At 41.9% G+C, this 21,862-nt stretch overlaps 3 protein-coding genes across 5 annotated transcripts; 2 read left to right on the top strand and 1 right to left on the bottom strand.

The window, feature by feature from the left end:
• Window positions 1–987: 987 nt before the first annotated feature.
• PHOSPHO2 (phosphatase, orphan 2) lies at window positions 988–11,164 on the bottom strand. 3 transcript variants are annotated; one of them, XM_084208883.1, is made up of 4 exons: window positions 11,039–11,108; window positions 5,922–6,053; window positions 3,268–3,395; window positions 988–2,270 (listed from the first exon to the last, which is right to left on the bottom strand). In XM_084208883.1, the coding sequence occupies exon 4, from the start codon at window positions 2,266–2,268 to the stop codon at window positions 1,543–1,545; it is 726 nt and encodes a 241-aa protein (XP_084065009.1). In that variant the 5' UTR covers window positions 2,269–2,270; window positions 3,268–3,395; window positions 5,922–6,053; window positions 11,039–11,108; the 3' UTR covers window positions 988–1,542. The 3 variants fall into 3 exon arrangements, with proteins under 3 accessions (XP_084065009.1, XP_084065008.1, XP_084065010.1); XM_084208882.1 differs by lacking the exon at window positions 5,922–6,053 and having other exon boundaries at window positions 11,039–11,164; XM_084208884.1 differs by lacking the exons at window positions 5,922–6,053; window positions 11,039–11,108 and adding an exon at window positions 3,507–4,250.
• CFAP210 (cilia and flagella associated protein 210) lies at window positions 2,275–9,576 on the top strand. The gene is made up of 9 exons (XM_084208881.1): window positions 2,275–3,086; window positions 4,191–4,402; window positions 4,650–4,823; window positions 4,918–5,114; window positions 6,026–6,182; window positions 7,185–7,324; window positions 8,143–8,335; window positions 8,657–8,821; window positions 9,318–9,576. The coding sequence occupies exons 1-9, from the start codon at window positions 3,047–3,049 to the stop codon at window positions 9,525–9,527; spliced, it is 1,488 nt and encodes a 495-aa protein (XP_084065007.1). The 5' UTR covers window positions 2,275–3,046; the 3' UTR covers window positions 9,528–9,576.
• Window positions 11,165–11,230: 66 nt separating the features above from the next.
• On the top strand, window positions 11,231–19,301 carry LOC311155643 (cilia- and flagella- associated protein 210-like). Its single transcript, XM_084208988.1, has 7 exons — window positions 11,231–11,527; window positions 12,298–12,454; window positions 13,458–13,597; window positions 13,892–14,084; window positions 14,635–14,799; window positions 15,478–15,584; window positions 18,920–19,301. The coding sequence occupies exons 1-6, from the start codon at window positions 11,430–11,432 to the stop codon at window positions 15,577–15,579; spliced, it is 855 nt and encodes a 284-aa protein (XP_084065114.1). The 5' UTR covers window positions 11,231–11,429; the 3' UTR covers window positions 15,580–15,584; window positions 18,920–19,301.
• Window positions 19,302–21,862: the final 2,561 nt, after the last annotated feature.

Genomic DNA, 21,862 nt, shown 5'->3' with positions numbered 1-21,862 from the left:
ATTACTTTGGACATCCTAGGCAACAGAGTGTTCAAAGCAACCTTCTACAATACAGTAAAATAGATGAGGTAAGGAAAGAAGTGCACAAGGGAAATTTATGTCAACCAGCAGCCTGAAAACAGGCAAGACCACTCAAAAATCTTCAATTAAGGAAAAAGAAGGTAGTGACATCATGAAATATTGTAAGAAAATGAGAATAACATTACACAGAAAACAAAGGAAGACAGATACAGCAACTGCATGCTGCTGAGCTACTCCTCAGACATCTGCAACTGAGGTACTGTGAAAGCTGGCCTAATCTCTCAGTTATTAAAGCACTTGAGCTAATTATGACCTCAGTTTAATAGCAGACTACATCAGCATTTTGAACCTTTTCTGAGATATAAGAATAAAAACATTTGGCATGAAAACACATTATTTAACTTTAACGAGACTTACTTTTAATACCTTTATACACACAGTCCAACACTTGGAGCTCATCTCACTGTCAGTGGTAAAGAGAAAGACTGCATGGTCACAAACAATTCTTTAGAACTACTTAGAACAGTCTGCTTAAAAGTTAAAATGGACATAGATGCTTCCTTCCAGACTGCAAGAGATTGTGCTATAGATATAAATGAGAATGAATAGGTAAAATCAGTGTATACATGTATATGTATGTATCATTCTGTGAGCCTGTGCACTGCAGCAGCAACCAAAGAGGAAAAAAAGGCATGTAGCTGATTCAGAGCTGCCAGCATGGAAGATCAAAGCAGTGTCAGCTCTGTACAGAGTGGCAGCAGCACACTGTCAGGGCAACAGTCAGAATGGGAGAGAGACTTTTCTTTAAACAGAAAAGCAACATCCTTACAGCTTTCTAGAAGACAAAGGGTCTGACCAGCCAAAGGCTGACACCTACACTTGTGTCTACTCTCTCCAGATCTGATGAAACACAGACCAGCAAAATAAATGACACAAATTATGTTGCATTTGTCAGTGACAGCAACTTTTATTGTCTTTACAATACAAGATAATACAAAGTATTAAAAAATAATTTTGTTTGGTAAAATAATCAATTGAAAATATAAATGCATCTTTGGATTAAACAAGATTACAAGCAAATAATTTGCCACCAGATCAAAGAAGTATAAAAGCCAACAGCTCTAGAACCACGCTCCTGGCATCTAATGTTTTCTAATAAAGAATTTCATTCTTTTGAACAGGAATCCTACTCCTTCCCCTAAGTGTCTGGGATTGCAAGTATATATCAGCTATATACTTGTAAAGGGTTGGAGGGGAGGGAGTAGCCAAAAAATAATGACAAGTCCTGTCCCAACACCCCTTCTCCACTTATGTTGGAATCGGTACTGTGTTAGAAGGCCTTTTTTACTGCGCTTTCCCATTATCACCAGCTTTGAATATAAACAGTTTTATGTTGTGGTTAAAAACTCCATAATTTCAGATAATAGTCCAATTTTACAATTTTGAGCTTTTATACACATGCAGTTTTTCTCTCCCAATAAGTTAAAATGTAACTGCATCAGTTTCCTTTTATCATTTGAATCATTCCTTTATAAGTAATTTCAGGTAAGACATAATGTCGATTGCAGATGACCAAACCAGAACAGAACACTGTACAGGACTGAGACTTTGGGCCAGTTGAGAAATTCTTTTCTCCAAGGTATACCCCTGCCTGGGCATAGCAATATCATTCTTCTTCAAAAACATTACTGGACATAAGTCATTCCCACCATCACCTATATATATAATTTGTGTATAACTCACTCCTCGCTCCAACTGTTTATCTAGAAATTCTTTTAAAACTTTCCTTTTGCAAAGATTTTTAGGGCACTTTGCACAATGGTGAGCATGAAAGTGCTGTACAGTAAGATAGCCAGTACTGCTGAATGCTGCAGGGTTTGTAAACACTTCATCAAACACTTTATGGAAGTCAGCAGCTTTCAAAATCCAGTCAATAAATACTGTATTAGAATCAGAAACAATTATACAATCAAACAACTCCTTGTTCTCGCCAATAAATCCCAGAAGATCTATCATTCCCGCAGTGAAAGGAATTGTTGTCATAGTTCTTTTCATCTCATCTTCTTTGACACCATTGTCTCCCAAGTAGACAAAGACTCTGCCCATATATTCTGTCCAGTGTCCTGGTTGGTAAGAGTTTCTTAATCCATTAGGAAGTTTTCTTTCAGGAGCACATTTCACAATCCAGGTGTCACTATTTTCATCTATGATTGTATGGTCAAAATCAAAAACCAACAGAAATTTCATAGCTGTGAGAAAATAGTTTCCAAAACAAACAAATAAGAAAATTATTTATAGAAACAGAAGTACTATATTCCTACCCTGACCTTGTGCTCAGAAGAGAAAAATTCTGGAAGAAAATATTGGAACAAAATGAACTATTTATGGCCACTTCCGTGATGGGAAGTTGTGCTGTAACTAAAAATGCAATTTGTAAATGCCAAAGTTCAGTGTCCAACTTCGGTTTAAAATAGTGTCTGTGACAGTACCTAACTCATGCTTATTAATACTTACTAACACAGCACCAATCTTCCTGTATTCACATACCATCAGCTTGAGCAGACATTAATTTCTCCATCAGCCCTCGCCAATGCAACCAAACAGGGATTCTCCTGGCAAAACGCCTCAATAGGTATTTCAAAAGGAAACGATCACCGTCTGTTCGAACAGACGGAACTTGTTCGAGCCCTCAACGAGGCCGCACTAAATCAAGGCAGCCAACGAAACGAAATGCAGCCGTTTGCGAAGCGGAACCTGCCGACCCCTCCCGGGCGGGTCAGCCCTGCTCCGGGCCCCGCAGCCAGCAGTGCAGGCAGCAGCGCAGGCAGCAGAGCAGGGAGCCGTGCAGGCAGCAGTGCAGCCAGTCGTGCAGCCTCTCCGGCGGGGCCGGGGCCGGGGCCGCGGGGGCAGCGCCCGCCCGTGAGGGGAAGGAGCAGCGCCGGCGGGGCTCGGGGCCGCCCCGCGCGCGCCGTCACGTGACCGCGCGCCGCCGGGTCGCTCGGCAACGGCCCCGCGGCCCGGGAAGATGGCGGCGGCAGCGGCGGGGCGGGGGCGGCGCGGTGCCCGTGAGTGCGGCTGCCCCCCGGGCAGCGGGACCCGGCGGGAGGGCAGTGCCAGTGCCGAGCCCGCGGCCGCACGGCTCCGGGAGGCTGTAGCGGTGCCCAGCGTGACTCTCCCCAAAGCTCCCCCAGCTGCGGCCGGCAAGAGGGGCTGTTTCTCCATAGGAACGGAGTGGTGACAACTGACCTGAACGCAGCGCAGGTCCAGTAACCTCCAGGGGCAGCAGCTGGGGAAGAACAGCTGGCTTGGCAGAGTCCTGCTTGCAGGGCGCAGCCGCATCAGTCCGCCTTTACTTCTGGTGAGGCTGTCTTCACCTAGGACAGAGGGAGAGGATCAGGTCCGATCCCCGTCGGGAGACTGGTCAGCAACGGCATCTGGAAAACTGACTTTGACACCAGTGTCACTCTAAGAGAAAGCCTCCTTACCTTTCAGACATGGCCTGTCAGTCTGCTGCAAATGACACAATTTCTACAGAACACCACTCTGTACAGAGTGCCACTCCTTTCAAAAACGGTGGTGACACTAGAAAGAGCATTTCACAAAACATAGGCATCAACTAGAAAAGCTGCATTTATGCCTGCATATGTGTATATGAGCCTAATGCAACAAAGAAATCCTAGTCTTGCCAACAAATCAAAAACTGTTCTACAACAGAACAATTTCAGTAAATATGATGAGTATGCAGGACATGGTAGGAAGGCACACTGTGTGCCCAAACTGCTGCCTCATCCAGCCAGCGGAATGGCTCTACCAATATTCTCCTTTTCATATTGGGAATGGTCTCTGCTCCCTGCTGTTCTAAGAATCATACCCAAGTACTGCCTGGGAAGTGTGTTACTACAAGCCAAACCCACACATACACACAAACAGGCAAGGGCACGTACAAACAGTCCAGGCAGTCACTACCTGTCCAAGTACATGCACTGGTTGTAGGTAGACTACAGATACAGATACCTTGTCTTAGCTCTGGGGTTTAGGGAGGGGGGATTAAGTAACACTAAGGATAACATAGTATTGTTACCATGCCAGCATTCAAAACCTGATACATGTTTGATTATTGGATCTTCTGGTATCAAATAATCTTAATCTTTTATCTTCCCTCTGCACAGCACATCATTGGAAAGAAAAGGATGTTCTAGATGAGTATTTCCTTCAAAAAGAAAGAGATCTTCGTCAGGTCGTTGTATTGCCAAAAGCACAATGGGAAAGGATTCAGGACAGCATTAGAGAAGCTCCACACATTGATGAGAAGAAAAAACAGGAAGAAGTGGACTTGGACTCCAAAGCGGCTGCAAAAGAAGACCAGCGCAATGCCGCTCTGGTAAGTACAAGATACATTTGTAAACAAGGGTAGTTGCTTTTGTATATACAAAACCACACATAGTAACATTTCTGGCCATACTCCCTTTGTTTAACATTTGCTTTTGAATATGTATTTAAGCTAAATGCCATTTAAATATGTTTAACATCTAACTTAAACATTTGTATTTTTTTACTTAAAGCTAAAACGCAAAGTAAAAAACCAATCCAAAATTTAAGTGTGATTTTAAATTTTGTCTGCACTGTAGAACCTGATAAAACAGAAACTTCAAGCCAAAAAATTACGTGAAGAAAAGGAAGAGGAAGAAAGAAAGTTACTTGATTTGGAAGAAGCAAAGTTCCAAGCAGCAAAACGGAAGGAGGTTATTGATCGTGCAAAAACCTACCTATGTTATCAGGACGACAGAATGAGACAGTTCCATGTTTGTTGACAACTTATATATTTTACATTGAAATTGTACTGAATGTTTCTAAAGACTTATGAACATAACAATGACTTTAAATGTTCTCTTGCAGAGTGCACTTCTACTTACTAGGGTCCTAAATGAAAGAGATGCTCAAGTTGAATTTCTAAAGTCAAGATCAGTTGATAACAAACAGAAGGACTATGAAGAAGAGCAACGTAAATTTAAAGAATACATTCTCAGTGAGCAAGAAAAAGCACATCAGCATTATATGAATAAACAGGCACTATGCAAAGATCAGTTACAACAGTAAGTAATAATTAAAAGCAACCCTACTTCATTACTTACTTAAACTCTTCTCAAAATACATTCTGTGAGGTTTTTACAAAAACTTGCTAATAATTTGTTTCACAAATGCCATTCTTTTAAAAGAAGATCTCAGAAGATCTTGCCCAAAAGGGAAAAGCTATATGCATTTTTAGTTCCCAACAGTCTGTATGCAAAATTGCCTCTGGGAAGCATCAGCAGGTTTTAGTCAAATCACTGTTCAAATGTTGTAAATGAAATTAAAGTGTACTTTACTCAGTTTTTGTTCCAGACAAGAAAAAGGTTAAATTAGATTTTCCATTTACCCATAATGAGCTTCCAGACTGCACAACAAGAGAAGGCATTACTGTCATTTTTATTCCTTCTCTCAGGTTTTCTGTAAATCTTATGCAGTGGTCCCCAGTGGTATTTATAGGACTGGCCCTGGTGGTCTGACAGAAGGAATCAAATTTCCCAAGGCAGAGAAAGGGTTCAAAGTCTGGTCTTACATATTCCAGACACAACTCATAGATCCTTGCAGACCTCGGTATAGAACATTACCAGTTTAAGCCGCTGCCCACATGCCCAGAAGAAACACAGGTATGGTGGGTCATACTGGGGAAATCTTGTTCTCCAAGGATACTGCAGATATAGGCCAGAGCATTACCCATGTAGTGGTGCTAATAAGTATCCAGCTAAAAACTTCTCACCACGACACTGCAAACTGTGAACATACCATGTAGTTCATTTCTGACCAGGGTTACCATTACAAACAATCATGCTGTTATTCACCTCTGATATTCTACCTACCTTCAACTCAAAGTATCACATTCTTCACTGCAAAGTACCTATGGTTATGCAGGTCATTACTTCATGCAGTTCCTAGACAATTTATTCACCTTTGTCTGATTCAGAATAAAGGAGCGTGAGCATCAGGCAGATCTGGCCAGAGAGGAAAAAAAAAGAGAAGAGGAAGAAATACAGAGATCTATTGAACTGTACCAACTGGAAACTCAGAGAAAAAAAGAAAAGGAACACGAGGAAAAAATTGAACGCCGGAACCTGTATCATGTAAGTAGCAGGAAAGCAGACAGTTCAAAATGTGTGTTTCACCTTGGCTGTGATGGTTGCACTCAGCCCACAAATAAAGAGATCTACTGGCAACAGGGTCTTTGCTGACAGCTTTAGGAGCCTGGGATCAAATGCCTACCCTGCCAGTTGCAGGCCCTGTCTGTTCTCTGTGCTTTTGAGAAAGACCTCTTGGAGACTCCTCAGAAGGGTTGTTGGCACTTGATGCTTTGACTGGTCTATGGTAAAAGATTTGGCTATAGACATCAAGGAATATGTCCTTGACTTGAGAACTGGATTTAAGTTTCACATTCCTGCTGTTTTAAGCCCATTTTTCTTTGTTAGAAAGAGGGAATATACAGAGACTGGATGTATCTTTTTAATATGACTTGATATTTATGATTGCAGAGGTTTAGGGATTTAGTCAAGACTTGCTGCCATCTCATTTCATCTTTAAAGGCATGCTACGAAGGTACAAACAAGAACTGCCTCAGAGCAGTTCTGGCCAGCATACAAAACACAGCTGATTTTACATAAAAGTATAGAAAACTCAACTCCTCTTCCGTTGTGTTTTGGATTAAGCTCTTAGACAGGGGTAGTTTTGGATGAGGTGGGTGCAGGGGCAGAATGATCTGTGTGTGGGGGGGTGGTTGGACCATCCCCCTGGTCCATGTGTGTCAGTGGGAGCAAGGGACAATTCTCTCTGCATCGCACAGCAATTTGTTTGTGCGACGCACCAGAAAAGCAGCTGATTGATGCTCCATTCCCTTTCCCCGCCCTCACATCTACTGTCTCCTCTTGATGCATGTTTGAATAGGGAGGCAGAATTAAGTGGAAGTATACCTTCCATGTCTTCTCTCTCATTTCCTGAGGATCCCTTTTCTCTCTTCTGTTTTTGAAAGAAACTTGAGGAGGGGGAACGGGGAGTGATTCCTGTAAGCTGCTACCCCAGGTGCAGATATTCTAAACATCATCTGTTACATCAGGACCATTTTGCCCATACAGGCGTATGTAAATGACCAGAAAATAATCAAAGCAATAGAGGAACAAAACCGAATGGAAGAAGAAGAGCGGATCAAAACTCATTTTAAAGCAAAGGAAATTATTGCCCGGATGAGAAAAAAGAAAGAAGCTGAAATGCGTAGGTAGGTGCAATGCTAGGGTATAAATCATAAATGATCTAAAAATTATAGTTGTCTTATCTAATGATATAACACAACCAACAGCTATTCTAACACGCGATTCTAAATTCTGCTGATAGGGAGAGCAGGGAATTCAGAAGAAAAAGGAAATTTTTTCCCAGGTTCCTTAGTAAGAATATGAGGGAGCAATCTCCACCTTTCAAAGTACAGAGGCTTATGAAAGTGCAAAGCTTTGCACCAGTGTATTGTGAAGAGTGATTTTCCATATAGCCTGCCAAATCTCCACCTCCTCAACAATTAAAGACAATTAAGATCCTTGATGAAAATATTTTTGAGTATAAGCTATATTTCTCTGAGTCAGCTCAAGAAAAAATATTTGACTTCTCAACAAGGCACAAACATTAATTAACTACATCATGTTCTTAAGGGGAGATATTTTATCATTTTAATATCAAGGGTACCACATGATGATACCACTGAGTCAATCTAAGAGTTTTCTTCTCTTCCTGCTTCTGGCCAACATTCCCCTCCTGATGGCAAGATGCTTCCTGGGATCCTTACTGAGTGATCCAGATCATTATTGCAACAGAAACTAGTGATACAAAAAACACTGGGAACATTTATTTGCAAAATCAGATAATATAAAAATAAACCAAACAGGAGGAACAGAAGGACAGAAGGAGATCATGAGTTGGGTGGGAGGGCCAGCCTGTGTTGTCAAGAGGAGAGAACTCTAGAACCAGAATTGCTGAGTTTGGTAGCTTCAGGTAGACCCAGGTGCGTTGCCTTGGTATGTTATGGAAACTCATGTTCTTCTGCAGACAAGTACAGGAACAACGGGACAAAATCATTAATCGACTAGCTGAACAAATGAGTGAGGTGTTAAAGAAGGAAGATGATCGACTGGCTAGAGATGTTGCAAGAATAGAAGCTGAAGAAGAAAAAAAATGCAAAGAGAAAGAAGCAAAACAAAAGGCTGCCATTGAATCTATTGCTGAGCACAGAGCCACTGTGGTAAGAAACTTGGGCTGATCTTACTTCTGCTTACTCCAGCTGAGGAGCCTGGCCCACAACACAGCTGATGACCCTGGTGCCAATGATCAGCAGGCTTCAGCAAGTCTGCTGACACCTTTCCCAGAGTCCCCTCTCCCTTTCCTCCTTCTGTGTTGGGCACACATCTGCCAGGGCTGCTGAAAACCCTGGGCTGGACACTGGCCAGCCACAGTGACCGTGCTTATCGGAGCACTGATTCAGGGCTGCTTCTGCAGGGAGATGCAACTTGCAGCTTAGCAGGCCAGCTCCTTGGTTAACTTTTGTGTGTTTTGTCAACTACAGATGAAATTGAAAGAGGAAAAGGAGAGACAGGAGAAAGAAGAGGCTGAAAAAGAACGTGATAGGTTAATGGAAAAAGCACGCATCCACCTGGAAATGGAAAACAAAAAAAAACATGGACGAGAGGAGGCAAACAGAGAAGTACAGAAAATTCAGCTCCAGCAAATGGTAAATAGAAAGCTTCAGAAAAAAGCTTGCACCTAAACCAATACACCAGTTCCCGATAAGAGAAAGAGAAGAAGTTTGCTGTTTTGTTTGGATTTTATTGTTTGTTGGGCTGTTTTTAATCATGCATACTTGGCATATGCTGGTGTTGGAGACCAGCCTCCTCAGAGCATTGGTGCAAATCAAGGCTGATTTGCAATGACAGATCACATCTTGTCCTGTGCCATTATGCCATTTTTTCAGTCATGCACTGCTGTCCTCTTGTATCTTCTGGGCAGGTCACCAAAGAGCAGCAGCTAATGCTGATGTTCACTCAGCTATTCAATGTACCCTTTCTGGGGAGATAAGGCAGGGGAGAGAAGTGGGGAGGGATGACAAGTGCCAAGTTTCAGCTAAGGATGCCATAGACTTTCTGTAAGCTTTTACCCTCTCTTAGCTTTACAGGATGATGATGTTGAGAAGAAAGTACTAAGCTTTGTTATTCCCTTTTCTTCATCAGGCTGAAAAGCAGGCAAGAAAAGAGCAGGAAAAGCAAGCAGACTTGGACTACAATGCTCAGAGAGAGGCTATTGCACTTTCTAAAGAGGAAGAATTTCAGAAATATGCAAAGGAATTAATCGAAACAGAATCCAAGACGACACATCATCTTTATCCTCTTCTCAAAGCATGTGAAAATGGAAGTGGACTTCGACATCGGCCATTTTTCTGAGAGAAGAAGAAATAGATACTAGTTTCCAAACATATAATTCTGTGTTGGGACCCAGTTACCTTGTTGTAGCTGTAATGCTGTTCAAGAAACAAAAATATGAAGCAATGTTTTTGTTTAAAAAAGTTTTTTAAACTGTCCACTAAGGAAAAGCAGAAGCCACTTTCAAGTTAAATAAATATGTTTTTCAACCATACAGGAGAGTTAAACTGTAAATGATGTATATCAAATATATACCATGAATCTAGACTTCCATTTGAAAAAATAAAAGATTGCCATATAACTGGTTATATTCAAATATCCCCAGCCTGTATTTCATGAATGTTAGTTGTTTAAACTTGAGACAGGAATTCATATTATATAATTGACTGTCACTGTAAGCCATTCCAGCCAAAAGCTCACTACTTCTGTTATATTTTTAATATTCATTGCTCTAAAAATTCACTGTCCCAGGTTACAACTACAGGGGACAAAAAAAAGAGAACATATGTGAAAGTTAGAACAGTTAGGGCGTGCAGTTTTGGTAGTATTTTGCAAGTATGTCTGAAAAACAAATGTCATGCTATAAATCAGTTTTATTACATGAAAATATTAATGAAAATTGATCCCCTTAAAAAGTGACCAAAGAGACAAATAAGTCCCAATACAGCTGTAAATAGGGCCTACAAAATCAGCACATCAACAAGAGACAACATAGTTGGGCTGTTCCTTAAAAAATACAGCAATTCAGGCTGTAAATAGATGTGATCTGAATTTGTCTCTCAGATTACTCACCAACACCCAAGCCACAGATACATTTCCCTCCTTAAGCTTAGGTTTCTTTCATTTCCTTGCTTTGGAAGTTAGGGGTTCCTATAAATGGATTCCACCAGCATCCTGGGCTTTACACAGGGTATCCCTTTAGCCTGGTGTCAGCTGGAAGCAAAGTCCAAGAAACCTGAAGCTTTGCTTTGTTGCACCCCACAGCTGCCAGTCTCTGCTGGCCAGACCAGAAAATAATACAAGTCCTTCCAAAAATCCGAAAAGGACACTTGCCAATATTTTAGTTTTGCACGTGGGTCTTTGGTGTGTCCCCAAGCTCCTTGGCCTAGCTGCCGAAAGCAGCCAGGCCTTGGAAAAAGCACAGGGCTTCGAGGAAGATGCGAGCCTGCCCCGGAGGCAAGGCACCTCTGGGAAGCTGAGGGCCAAGCAGAGCTGGCTTTAGCTCCCCTGCCCTGTGCAAACGCTGGGTGTAAGGGGGGTGCTGCCCCTCCCGGGTGCAGCAGTCACCTCCTCGAGAAGTCTCTTCCAGGCAGGGCAAGGGTGAATTCCTGGAAGGAGAAGGAGGCCCGACCTCCTCATCCGCTCCCTGAGCCGCCAAGGGCTCTGAGCCCCGGCAACAGGCAGGCCTGGCGGGGCGAAGGTTCTTGTGAGGCGCGGCAGCGCACGGAGCCAGGCCGAGCTCCAGGGCCCCGGCCCCGGCGAACCGGCGGGAGCAGAAGGACAGAGGCGGAGGGGCCATTTCAGCCTCTTACCGGGTACGGACGCTCCGCAGGAAAACGAGATGTTCAGGAACCGGCTTCGGAGAAGGGTCCGGCCTCCGGGGCTGGGGGATGGCCGGAGGCTGGCTGGGGCATGGCTTCCGCCCCGCCTCTCCCCTCCCTCCGTGTGTGACGGGCCGGCCGCTGCCCGCCCGCAGCTCCCCGGGGCGGGGCTGGGCGCGGCGCCGCTCCATCTATCGCGACACAGCGCCCGCCGCCCACTCGGGTGCCATTCCCGCCTCGGCGCCGGAGCGCTTCCGCGGCCACCGCCTTTCAGCCGGGCGGGGGAGGGAGCCCCCATTTCCCGGGAAGCAGAGCCGTGAGGATCCCTGTTTCTCCTTCGGCAGACGTTCCGTCTGCACAGAGGCGGCGAAGAAGGCCGACAATGGACCGCGACGGGCCGGACGCCATTCGGCAGGAGGCAGAGGTGGAGCGTGGCCGCTACCTGAGCCGCCGGGCCGTGGCCCAGGAGCAGCTGGCGCAGTGAGTCCTGCGGCGGGGTCCCGGGAGTGGGGCGAGAAGGTTTGGGTTAAAAGCTATACCGTGGCAAGCCCGGTCCGGGCGGGTCCCGGCGGCACGGCCCGCCGAAAGGGGCGGCCCTTGGGCGCTAACCCGCGTTTCCCGCCCGGGGCTCCGTGACTCGCTGCTTTTGAACGAGGGTTTTAGATCATCCTCACCTCCTGGTCAGAATGACCTTTCCCCACCCTCTATAATTCTGTTCTCTAGCTTCAGAAACGTCTCTTGCTGTCAGGGGTTATGTCTGTCCCAACACATCCAACAAGACTGGCTCAATTTTGGCGCCTAGAGCAAGTGGATTGTCTCACTATTGCTGCTTCTCCCTACCTAGAAGCCTTCACACTTCCAGCTGGCATGGGCATCATGGCCATGTCTTGCACAGTGCTGTGGCACTGCTTAGAAGACTGCTTGCTGGAAAAGGCCGAGGTTGTAGAGGGAGTGGGATAACAATGAAACAGGCAAATCAAATTCAGTCTAACATTTGAGTCCATACACTGTTCATGTTCACTTTTGCTAGTATAGACTTCCCCAGTGCCCTCACACTGGAATTGAGCTTTGGCCAAAGAATTTGGTGCTAGCTTATAGAAACTTATTCTGGTTTTGATCTCTGATATTTTACTTCAAAGTAACAGGGTTTTTTACTGTTAAAGTACTCATAGATATGCATAATCTCTATCTGTTCATTATTATTTCATGCTGTCCCTAGCTCATTTATTTACTTCCCTTTTCTGACTCAGAATAAAGGAGCACAAGGATCAAGCAGATCTGGCTAAGCTGGAAAAGAGACGAGAAGGGGAACGAATACAGCGATCAAGCCAATTGTACCAACAGGAAATTCAGAGAGATAAAGAAAAGGATCAGGAGAAAAAAGTTGAATTCCAGAGGCAGCATCATGTAAGTAGCAGGAAAGCAGACACTTCAAAATACGTATTTCACTTTGACTGTGATGGTTGGACTCAGCCCACAAATAAACAGCATTGTGGGTAACAGGGTTTTTGCTGACAGCTTGGGATCAAATGCCTTCCCTGCCAGTTGCAGGCCATGTCTTTCCTCTGCACTTTCAAAAGCACTTTCTCTCTTCTTTTGAGAAAGACCTCTTGGAAGTTTTAATGAGGCACCTGAGCTTTGACTGGTATGCAATGGAAAAGTCTGCTAGAGTCAGCAAGGAGATTGTCCTTGACTTGAGAACTGGATTTAGGTTCCATGTACTTGCTCTGTTTTAAGTTCATTTTTCTTTGTTAGGGAGAGGGAATAGCCTGAGTATGACAATATCTTATAAACTTGATGACCTACTTACCACACATACTGTTTCCCTGCTTGAGCAGGGAAACTGAAGTAGAGGTACTGTGATGATTCATTACCATGTGAGGGAGTAAAAGGAGAGAATTCCCACTAAAACCCTGTTTGCTTTTTTTCTTCCATACTCCTCACCCCAAGTACACAAATTTCCCCCCATTTCCCCCAGCCTTGTATGCGCAACAAAAGCTGTGCATCCTGCCTAACTGTACAAGTGCCATTTTTGAGTCATTACAAAATGCCTTATTTTGATTGTCTACAGACTTATTGTTCAAACCCTTCAGAGTCTGCACCATATGAATGATACATAGGATGGGAACAGTACAGTTGGAGCCACTGGGAATGTATAGGAGAGAATATAAAGATGCTATAAGCCCAGAGCCACAACCACATATTCATTTTACCTGTGCTGTGATAAGTTTGTGATAAGTAGATAACAAAAATTTTCTTTTATCTCTGGGTTTCTAGCTTCTGTAGCTTCTTTACTGATGTAAAGAACTCCTTATTACTGGCTAATCTGAAGTATTTGCTAGAATTTGTTTTTAGTTCATGTTTCCAAAATCTAGTTCTACATGAAAATAAACGTTTTCCATTTAAACAGGAATATGTAGCTGAACAGAAAATATTTAAAGCTGAAGAGAAACAAAAAGAAGACAAAGATGATGATCGGATTAAGGCTTATATTAAAGGAAAAGAAATGATGGCTGATCTGACAAGAGAAAAATATGCAGAGACTAACAGGTGGGTCCAGGGGTAATTTTAAGTGTTAAAATTCAAACTTGCAATTTCATTTTGTGACAAACAGTATTCTCAGTTGTTATATCAGTGAGATCAGAACTTTGATGCAAGCCAGTTTTTTGTAATTAAAACTTGGAGTAGAAAGTGCAGAAAAAATGCCTACCAGTTCCAGTAGTAATTGGTGCTGTTGGGGTGGAGGTAGGATTGCTGGTGTTATTAGAAGCAACGGGTACCAATTGCCGCTGGTAATCTGAGCAGATGTCCTGGGATGTTACACTAGCTCATGTTCTCCTGCAGGATGATAGAGAAGCAAAAGGACAAAGCTTTTGAACAATTAAATGCACAGATGAATGAGAAATTTAAGATTGAAGATGATCGTCTTGCTAGAGGAGCTGCAGAGGTAGAAGTTGAGTACCAAATAAAAGATAAAGAGAAAGAAATGAAAAAAAAGGCTGCTCTTGAATCCATTGAAGAAAACAGAGTCACTGTGGTAAGAAACAGGGGCTGTCCTTGTTCCTCTTTCTGTCATTTGCTTGTACGTAGGAATAGTGTTTAGAAATGTCAGTTTCTAGCACAGTCTGGAATGAGACACACATGCACGTTCTCACCAGTTGCTTTTCATTTATCATCTAGAAATTTAGAACTAAATCCTTAAGAAAGGTGCAAGCAGCATATATGGTGATCCTGTCTTTAAAAAAATTAGACTGGGAAGGCTCTGTAATTTGTAATTTGTGCAAACTCTGCAGTGCTTACCCCAGCTGAGGAGCCTGGCCCACACCACAGCTGGTGACTCTGGTGCCAATGATCAGCAGGCTTCAGCAAGTCTGCTGACACCTTTCCCAGAGTCCCCTCTCCCTTTCCTCCTTCTGTGTTTGGCACACATCTGCCAGGGCTGCTGAAAACCCTGGGCTGGACACTGGCCAGCCACAGTGACCGTGCTTATCGGAGCGCTGATTCAGGGCTGCTTCTGCAGGGAGAAGCAACTTGCAGCTTAGCAGGCCAGCTCCTTGGTTAACTTTTGTGTGTTTTGTCAACTACAGATGAATTTAAAAGAGGAAAAGAAGAGAGAGGAGAAAGAAGAGGATGAGAAGGATCGTAATCAATGGATGACAGAAAATGACGTCTACTTGGAAATGGAAAAAGCCAAGAAACAAAGACAGCGCGATGCAAGCATGGAAATACAAAAATTTCAGCTCCAGCAAATGGTAAATAGAAGAACTGTGTACTGTCAGCCCCTTCAGAAAGAAGCACACTTCCAAATCCATAGCACTAGACCTCTTGGACAGAAGAGAATGGGGGGGGCGGTGAGAGATAGAGAGAAAGGTTGCTGTGGGTGTGATGTACATATTTGGTTTGGTTTTTACCTGTGTGCACTGCAGCTGCTGATGTTGGAGAGGTGACTGTACCTATGGGCCACAAGAGGCTTGTTTGTGGAGCGAGAAGGTTCCTGCTGAAAACTTGACAATGCATGATACACATTTCTGAGGTTTATGGGCCTACTCTTGGAGCAGTAGAACAGAAATGTCTTCCAGGTGGCCTATATGAGCCAGGACTACTGAGGGCTGGTACTAAGAGATCAACAATGACAGATCACATCTTGTCCTGTGCCATTATGCCATTTTTTCAGTCATGCACTGCTGTCCTCTTGTATCTTCTGGGCAGGTCACCAAAGAGCAGCAGCTAATGCTGATGTTCACTCAGCTATTCAATGTACCCTTTCTGGGGAGATAAGGCAGGGGAGAGAAGTGGGGAGGGATGACAAGTGCCAAGTTTCAGCTAAGGATGCCATAGACTTTCTGTAAGCTTTTACCCTCTCTGAGCTTTACAGGATGGTGATGTTGAGAAGAAAGTACTAAGCTTTGTTATTCCCTTTTCTTCATCAGGCTGAAAAGCAGGCAAGAAAAGAGCAGGAAAAGCAAGCAGATTTGGACTGCGATGCTCAGAGAGAGGCTGCTTTTCATCAGGATCGAGCATTTCGGAGATAAAGACAGTGAGTAACTCAATCAGTGCCATTACTGGATGTAACTTCTATTCTCTCCAAACATTAAAGGAAGGAACAAGATGTGGGCTTCCTAATAAGGACAACTGCAAGAATGGTGGAGTGGATAATCTGCAGTATTAAAAACAGAAAAAATGGGGGGTGGGTGAAGATGGTTGATGCAATGCCTTCCTGCATCGTATATGAGCCCCCAGCTTGCTCAGGACTGAGAAAACACTTGGCATTTTGCCATGACTTTTAAAGCCTACTTTGGCCCTCAAAGCTCTGCCTGAGGGCATGGCCAAGAACTCTCCTCAGGGCCAACACAGACTGTTATTGTCTTGATCAGTCCTGCTGTGGTCTGGGTGGCTGCACTCTTGGATAGAAGAACATGGCTGGGTGGAGCTGACTGACTCTGCACCCATGTCAATTAGCATGGCCCATTATTCTGTAATGTGAGCCAAAGCACAGTAAGTAGAAACAATGAAGACTTGTTTCAAAACCTCACTTCTGACCTAAAGTAAAAGACATTGCTGCACTATCAACTAAAAGTCATGCATAGCTCTCCAATTATCTTGGAATAGTTACTTTTGAAAATTACATCTTACAAAAAGAGACGTGGCAATTAACTTGTGAAATTGTCCCTCAGTACTTTTTTCCTTCGTTCACTAATGAAAAATTTATTTCCCTTCTCTCTGAGCCAGTGCTCATTTTATTACATCAAGCTTTTTTTCAGCAAGCAGAAAGAATGGAAACTTTTATAAAAGCCTTTTGATGGCAGAAGCTGGAGCCTTAAGAAGTACTGACTACAGCAGGAGTGGTGCTGAAACCTGCAGAGCTCGATAATGCTCCAAATGAATCCCTAAGTGCAAATTTGCACATGCTCACTACTATGCAATTGGTGAGTTAAATGGGTTTTTAGTCTACTTCCACAGCAGCAAGAAACAAGGTGGATTGCAACCTCATTTCCTACTCAGCTTCCAGAAATGTCCTGTTCTGCAGATTACGTGTCTACATTTGAAGTCTACAGCCTGCTTCCATCAGGCTTCTACTCCTTTTACTTTGAACATCTACAGAAAACCCATCAAATCAGAAAAAAAACTCTTCATTTCAGTACACCTAGAATAAAGCAGGAGTTCTGTGTATTTTTAAAGCATGTTGGCTAAATACAGATTTAGTTACCCAAATGCAGCATGAAAAAAACCCAGCAGCAATCATGATCTCAGTTTATTCTGTTGACTCTGAGATGCACATACTTCGTATCCTTGTTTTAAATAACTAATTCTAGTTAGTAATTTTCTGTAAAACCTCTGTAAAGCATAGAATGATGACACTAGATCAGAATGGCCAGAGGTGGTAGAATGTGGCTGATAAAAGGTGTCCTGTGTAAGGCAGGAGGCTGGTCTAGCTGCTCACCAAAGTCCTTTTCAGCTGCCATTTAAAGATTGGGAGATTAAAGAACAGGGAGATGAACTGCAGCTGATAAGAAGGGAAATTGTTGATCTGGAAGAATCTACTCATTGAGAGGTACCTCTCATTTAATGCCTAGGGCCACTCTTGTGTTAGTTATTAGCTGGAGTCATCCTTCCTGAAGGTATTTGGACGTATAGATGTGCTTAGGCCTATGGATTAGCTAGTGTTGTACTTCAGTACTGGGTTAACAGCTGAACTTGATCTTAAAGGTCTCCTCCAATCTAAATTATTCTATAAAGTTTTAATTAACAGCTAGCAAATCAGAAAATGCTTTGAGAAATAATTTGACTAGTAAACTTTAATTATTGGTTTTGTTCAAAAAAGAATCTTCTCAGATACTGTTCTGCTTCAGGACATTGCAGCAGGTGAGAGTCATGATAGATATTAGCCTTATTTAAAGACCAAGACCTTAGAAATGCAAGGCAACCCTCAGAGGCACTGAAACGGAGACCTTCAATCCAACTGCATTTTTTCCACACTTGTGATCCAGTTCTGGAAATAGAACAGCAACTTTAGTTTGAACATGCGGGGCTCCAGAGTCTAACATGGTACTCTCCCAAGAGTATTTCAACTCACCTCTGTGGTGGTGCACATGTATGAGTCCTGTTCTCATGGATCTAATACAACTCCTACCTGGGAAATGGAAGAGAACAGCTCTCTAAAATGCCCTATATCCTAAGGGAATTTGAATCAACTAACTGCAGCTCTTTACTGTTAGGTAGTGTTCCAGGTTAGAGTTACTAGGTCTTTGCAAGTTCTTTTTGCATATCTTTGCTACCAATTAGCTCTGAGGAAGTTTGAAGAGGATACATACCTGGAAACAAACGGCCAGTGAACAGAAGAGCTGGCACCATGGGACTATTAAGGATGAACATTTCACATCCCAATACAGACTTGCTCCTTCTGAAAAAGAAAAAAAAAATCTTTTCAAAGCTTCCTTGAAACATGTTCCTTGTCATGTCTGTTATTAACTTAGGCCTTCCTGTTACCTCTTGAATGGAAGAGTGCTGTAACTAGTCTGTAATCTTCCTCCTTGTTCTGGCAGTCCATCCTGGTTTCTGATACTGATCTTCCTTCCTGTTCTGGCAGTGTATTTTTGAGAGACAAAAAATTCACTATCTCTAAATAGCATTCAAAAATCCCCATAAGCAGTGAAGGCTAAGATGGTAGAGGGAGGTAATTTCTTTCTGTTCAGACTAAGTTGTGGTATAAGCTTTGTTAAGCTTGTAATGTGCGAAGTCATTGCTTTCATACTACTGCACTCCCACCACTTTAACCTAAATTTCTTTTTGTTTTGGTATATCATGGTTTTGATATTACTAGATATTTAAGTGAATACATGAATGGTTCAGAACTGTCCTCTGATCTGGTAAACCAGTCTCTAGTAAGCAGTCTCAAAGCAGAGCTGTTTGTAGCGTGGTGACACTATTTTGTATAAACAGCACAGCACTTTGTTTTTCTGTGGATTGCCTCAGCTCCAATACATTACTAGATAAATTAACAATTCTGGTAGGTACTGAAGGGCTTAAACATCAGCACTGCAGGTCCAGGAAAATTCAATACTGCATCTCTGATTACATAGTAATTGCACACACATGCCCCCCACAATGAGTAGCATCTGGTGTGACTCCTTTTCTGTGTAAAAGGAAAATAAACAAAGATTAGAAAGAAAAAGCAGCATGTACTGAAGTGTGTTTTACTGAGCAGACCAAGAAAAATCCAGCAACTGGCACAGTGCACAAGGGCAAAGTTTGGAACTGTCTTTGGTAAAGCTTATGAGTATTTCTGCATTAGTTTCAGCTACAATCTATCAGTACATTTACAATGAATAGAAGCTACTAATTACACAACTAAACTGTTTCTTTTTTCTTTAGAAACACCACTACAGAAGCATCTACAAAGGAGTAAGAAGCTAGCCACTCCTTCCAAGTTCTGTGTGCCTGCAAAACCAATCAGTGCCCAAGAGCAGAAGCTAACTGTGGACCAAGTTACAAAACACGCTATTTGCTGCAACCTGCCTATAACTCAAGCTCAAGAAACAAGTGCCATAGCTTGCAACTGTACTTGAACTAGTCTAATTTTATTATGGAACAAACCAGTAGATTATTTTCAAAAATTCAAGAGGTAACAACCAAAGGTAAACTATCAGTTCATCTGTACTGTACTCCTTGAATATTTCTGGGCCTCCAGGCTTAACTCAAACCTGTTTTGACTTGAAAAAAAATCTTACTCAACAAATAAAATTGGATACATCTGTCTGTAACAATAAAATCCATGTTGACTGTTTTTTTTTTTTTTTTTGTGACAGTTATTCTACTTACTTTTACTTTGGAGAATGCAATAGAAGGTAGAAACAGTATCTTGAGAAGTTGTGGCATTGTCTGAGTCTTTTAATCCTTTATGGGAGATGTCTGCAGCAAGACTGTATCTAGCACACCAGCTACCCTGACTACAGGAAAGGGGAAAGACACTTTCCTGTCTTCTCCTAACCACTCTGCTGCCAACCAGCCAGGGTGTCATATTGCTGAAGGTGACTTTTTGACTGAAAGTTGCTTTTTCACTCAGTTCCAAACTGACTGTAAGCTGTGTTCATTCCATTTACGTTCATATTGAAGAGATATTCTTCTGTAACTAGTGAAAACTATTCTGCTTCACATTCAGACACACACAAAGACTTGTATTTTTTCAAGTAAAAAGACCATAGTTGGCAACAAGCAGTTTGCAATTAGACACTAGGTCAGCTTCCTTACATAGCTGCATTTTTGTATGTTACAATAGGACATAATAGACTGTCACTTGCCATTTGGTTGTAGAAGTTCTTAATTGCACATGCTATTTGACATCATCTAATGTAACATGGAATAAAAATCTAACTTCACATCTTCAGTAAAAATTTATTGATCTTGGCTTAACTAAGGAGGTAATACCCTGAGATCAAATCACTGCCATGTAAATCTGTACTCAAAGTTATCAGCATGTCAGAAGGCTGGAGGTTGGCCAAGCACATTTACCCTGAGATGAGCTCAGTTGGTCAAAGCATGGTGCAAATAATGCTGAGCTCATGGGTTTGATCCTGTATGGCCCCTCACCTAAGAGCTGACCTGATGATTCTTGTAGGACCCTTCCAACTTGGAATATTCTGTGAATTAACAAGCACAGGTTGCACAATATGACTTAGAAACTATTATTTCTCTAAATGCAGAAGATGCTAATATTGCAAGAAGCACATGTGGCAGACATGGAATACACTAACAAATAAGCAAAAAATAGCATTTATTTCTGAGAAGTGCTTTAGTATACAACTTGTACATTTCAAATCAAGAATTCATTCTCCCAGCTTACAACTAAATAATCTTCCCTGTTACAAACTATAAATTACAAAATGTCCAAAAGACTACGATTAATTACAAAATACTCTGCTAAATGTTACATGCACAATACTGCTGGTATAATTAACAATTATTTTAGCTGCAGGAACCCAGCTATCAGCTAGTTCCTCTTACCATTGTTCAGAATTCATTATGCCTAAATTCTTTCCAATCCTTTCACTCCTTTCCAATAGCAGTTACGGCTAAAGCCACAGAGACTACCTTTTATAATGGGGTTATGTAGCCATGTCTCACTTCCTGCCAAAAATAGCAAGTTTCCAAAAGTGCTTTACATATTGTAAAATTTAAATTCAAAATCAGGCTGCTGCATTAGTTCAGCTTATTTAGTCCTTTTAATGTCTTAGAACTTCCATGAGTACAAATATAAATTTAAAACCAATTATATGCATATTCAGCAGTTCAAGATTTATGCATGTTAACTACCTATTAGTTTTATTTGAACAATGACTGTATGATTAAGGAAAAATACTAATTTACTAATATTTTCACAAAATATACCTTTACCTTTATGTAGTTTTACTATCTACACTCATCACTTTTAAAAATATTTTATTACTGCTATTCCTTTTGTGGAATTTCATACTAGAACTAGAAAACTTATTTTCATATACTTAAAAACAAACTTAAAAACAAACAAACAGGTGAACATGACTTTTGGGCCTTTACACAACAAAGTTTTGTTGAAACAGTGTTCCTAATGACATGAATTGTTAAAGGGTGAGAAGTATGAGTTAAACTAGAAGTATATAAGCACCAAAATGGAAAGCTAAAGTTTTCTGCTAGGCAACTGCGGAACTGTAGTCAATTCAAATTTTGCAAAATGCAGTTAACAGACTTTTTGATATGCATTTTCTTTAATAATTAATTTAGTTAAATACTGCATTATGAAAATTACTATTTTCAGCACAGGGAAGGTACATAACAGTTCTTTCCATTTTCATTACATCGACTAGAAGTGTGGCTAACCATGTCCCCCCACACAAAAAAAGCCCTTTCAAAATACCAAATCAAAATTAACAACTTGCCCAAAAGAACACTTTAATGGCTGTTGCTTTTATAAAAGTATAGTATGTATATGTTTAGGTTTTCTATTACAAGGAAAGTCCTAAAAGCAGGAATATACATTTTTGCTTATCAGAAAAACAATGAGTCTACCATGCCCCCATGGGTGTTTCCAAAAATACTTTATTTGCTTCAATAAATCAACAGTTCCAGAAAAGGCAGCTAAAGGACTGCTTTTGTTTACATTAACCTAAAATCCATTTGCCAGGCTGACACTATTACAAATCAGACATTATTGGGGATCACTGCAAATTCTTCAACACATCTGACAAAGAACACTGCAAGAAAAGCCTGTAGTCTGGAATTTTAAGTACAAAGTGCAAAATTTCAGGCTAAAATTCTAACAACCGAATAGAACAAAGCATT

The sequence above is a fragment of the Fringilla coelebs genome, assembly GCF_963513975.1.
Source record: "Fringilla coelebs genome assembly, chromosome: 7".
In the NCBI taxonomy this organism is placed as follows: domain Eukaryota; kingdom Metazoa; phylum Chordata; class Aves; order Passeriformes; family Fringillidae; genus Fringilla; species Fringilla coelebs.
Note: the sequence above shows the minus strand (reverse complement) of the source record. Positions and strands in the feature narration are given on the sequence as shown.

Bases quoted from the DNA above. Each gene is read 5' to 3' on its own strand.
- PHOSPHO2 (XM_084208882.1), bottom strand. From the start codon at position 2,268: ATGAAATTTCTGTTGGTTTTTGATTTTGACCATACAATCATAGATGAA.
- CFAP210 (XM_084208881.1), top strand. From the start codon at position 3,047: ATGGCGGCGGCAGCGGCGGGGCGGGGGCGGCGCGGTGCCC. The intron at 6,183-7,184 runs GTAAGTAGCAGG...TTGCCCATACAG, and splicing joins AACGCCGGAACCTGTATCAT to GCGTATGTAAATGACCAGAA. The intron at 8,336-8,656 runs GTAAGAAACTTG...TGTCAACTACAG, and splicing joins CTGAGCACAGAGCCACTGTG to ATGAAATTGAAAGAGGAAAA.
- LOC311155643 (XM_084208988.1), top strand. From the start codon at position 11,430: ATGGACCGCGACGGGCCGGACGCCATTCGGCAGGAGGCAGAGGTGGAG. The intron at 11,528-12,297 runs GTGAGTCCTGCG...TTTCTGACTCAG, and splicing joins GCCCAGGAGCAGCTGGCGCA to AATAAAGGAGCACAAGGATC. The intron at 12,455-13,457 runs GTAAGTAGCAGG...CCATTTAAACAG, and splicing joins AATTCCAGAGGCAGCATCAT to GAATATGTAGCTGAACAGAA.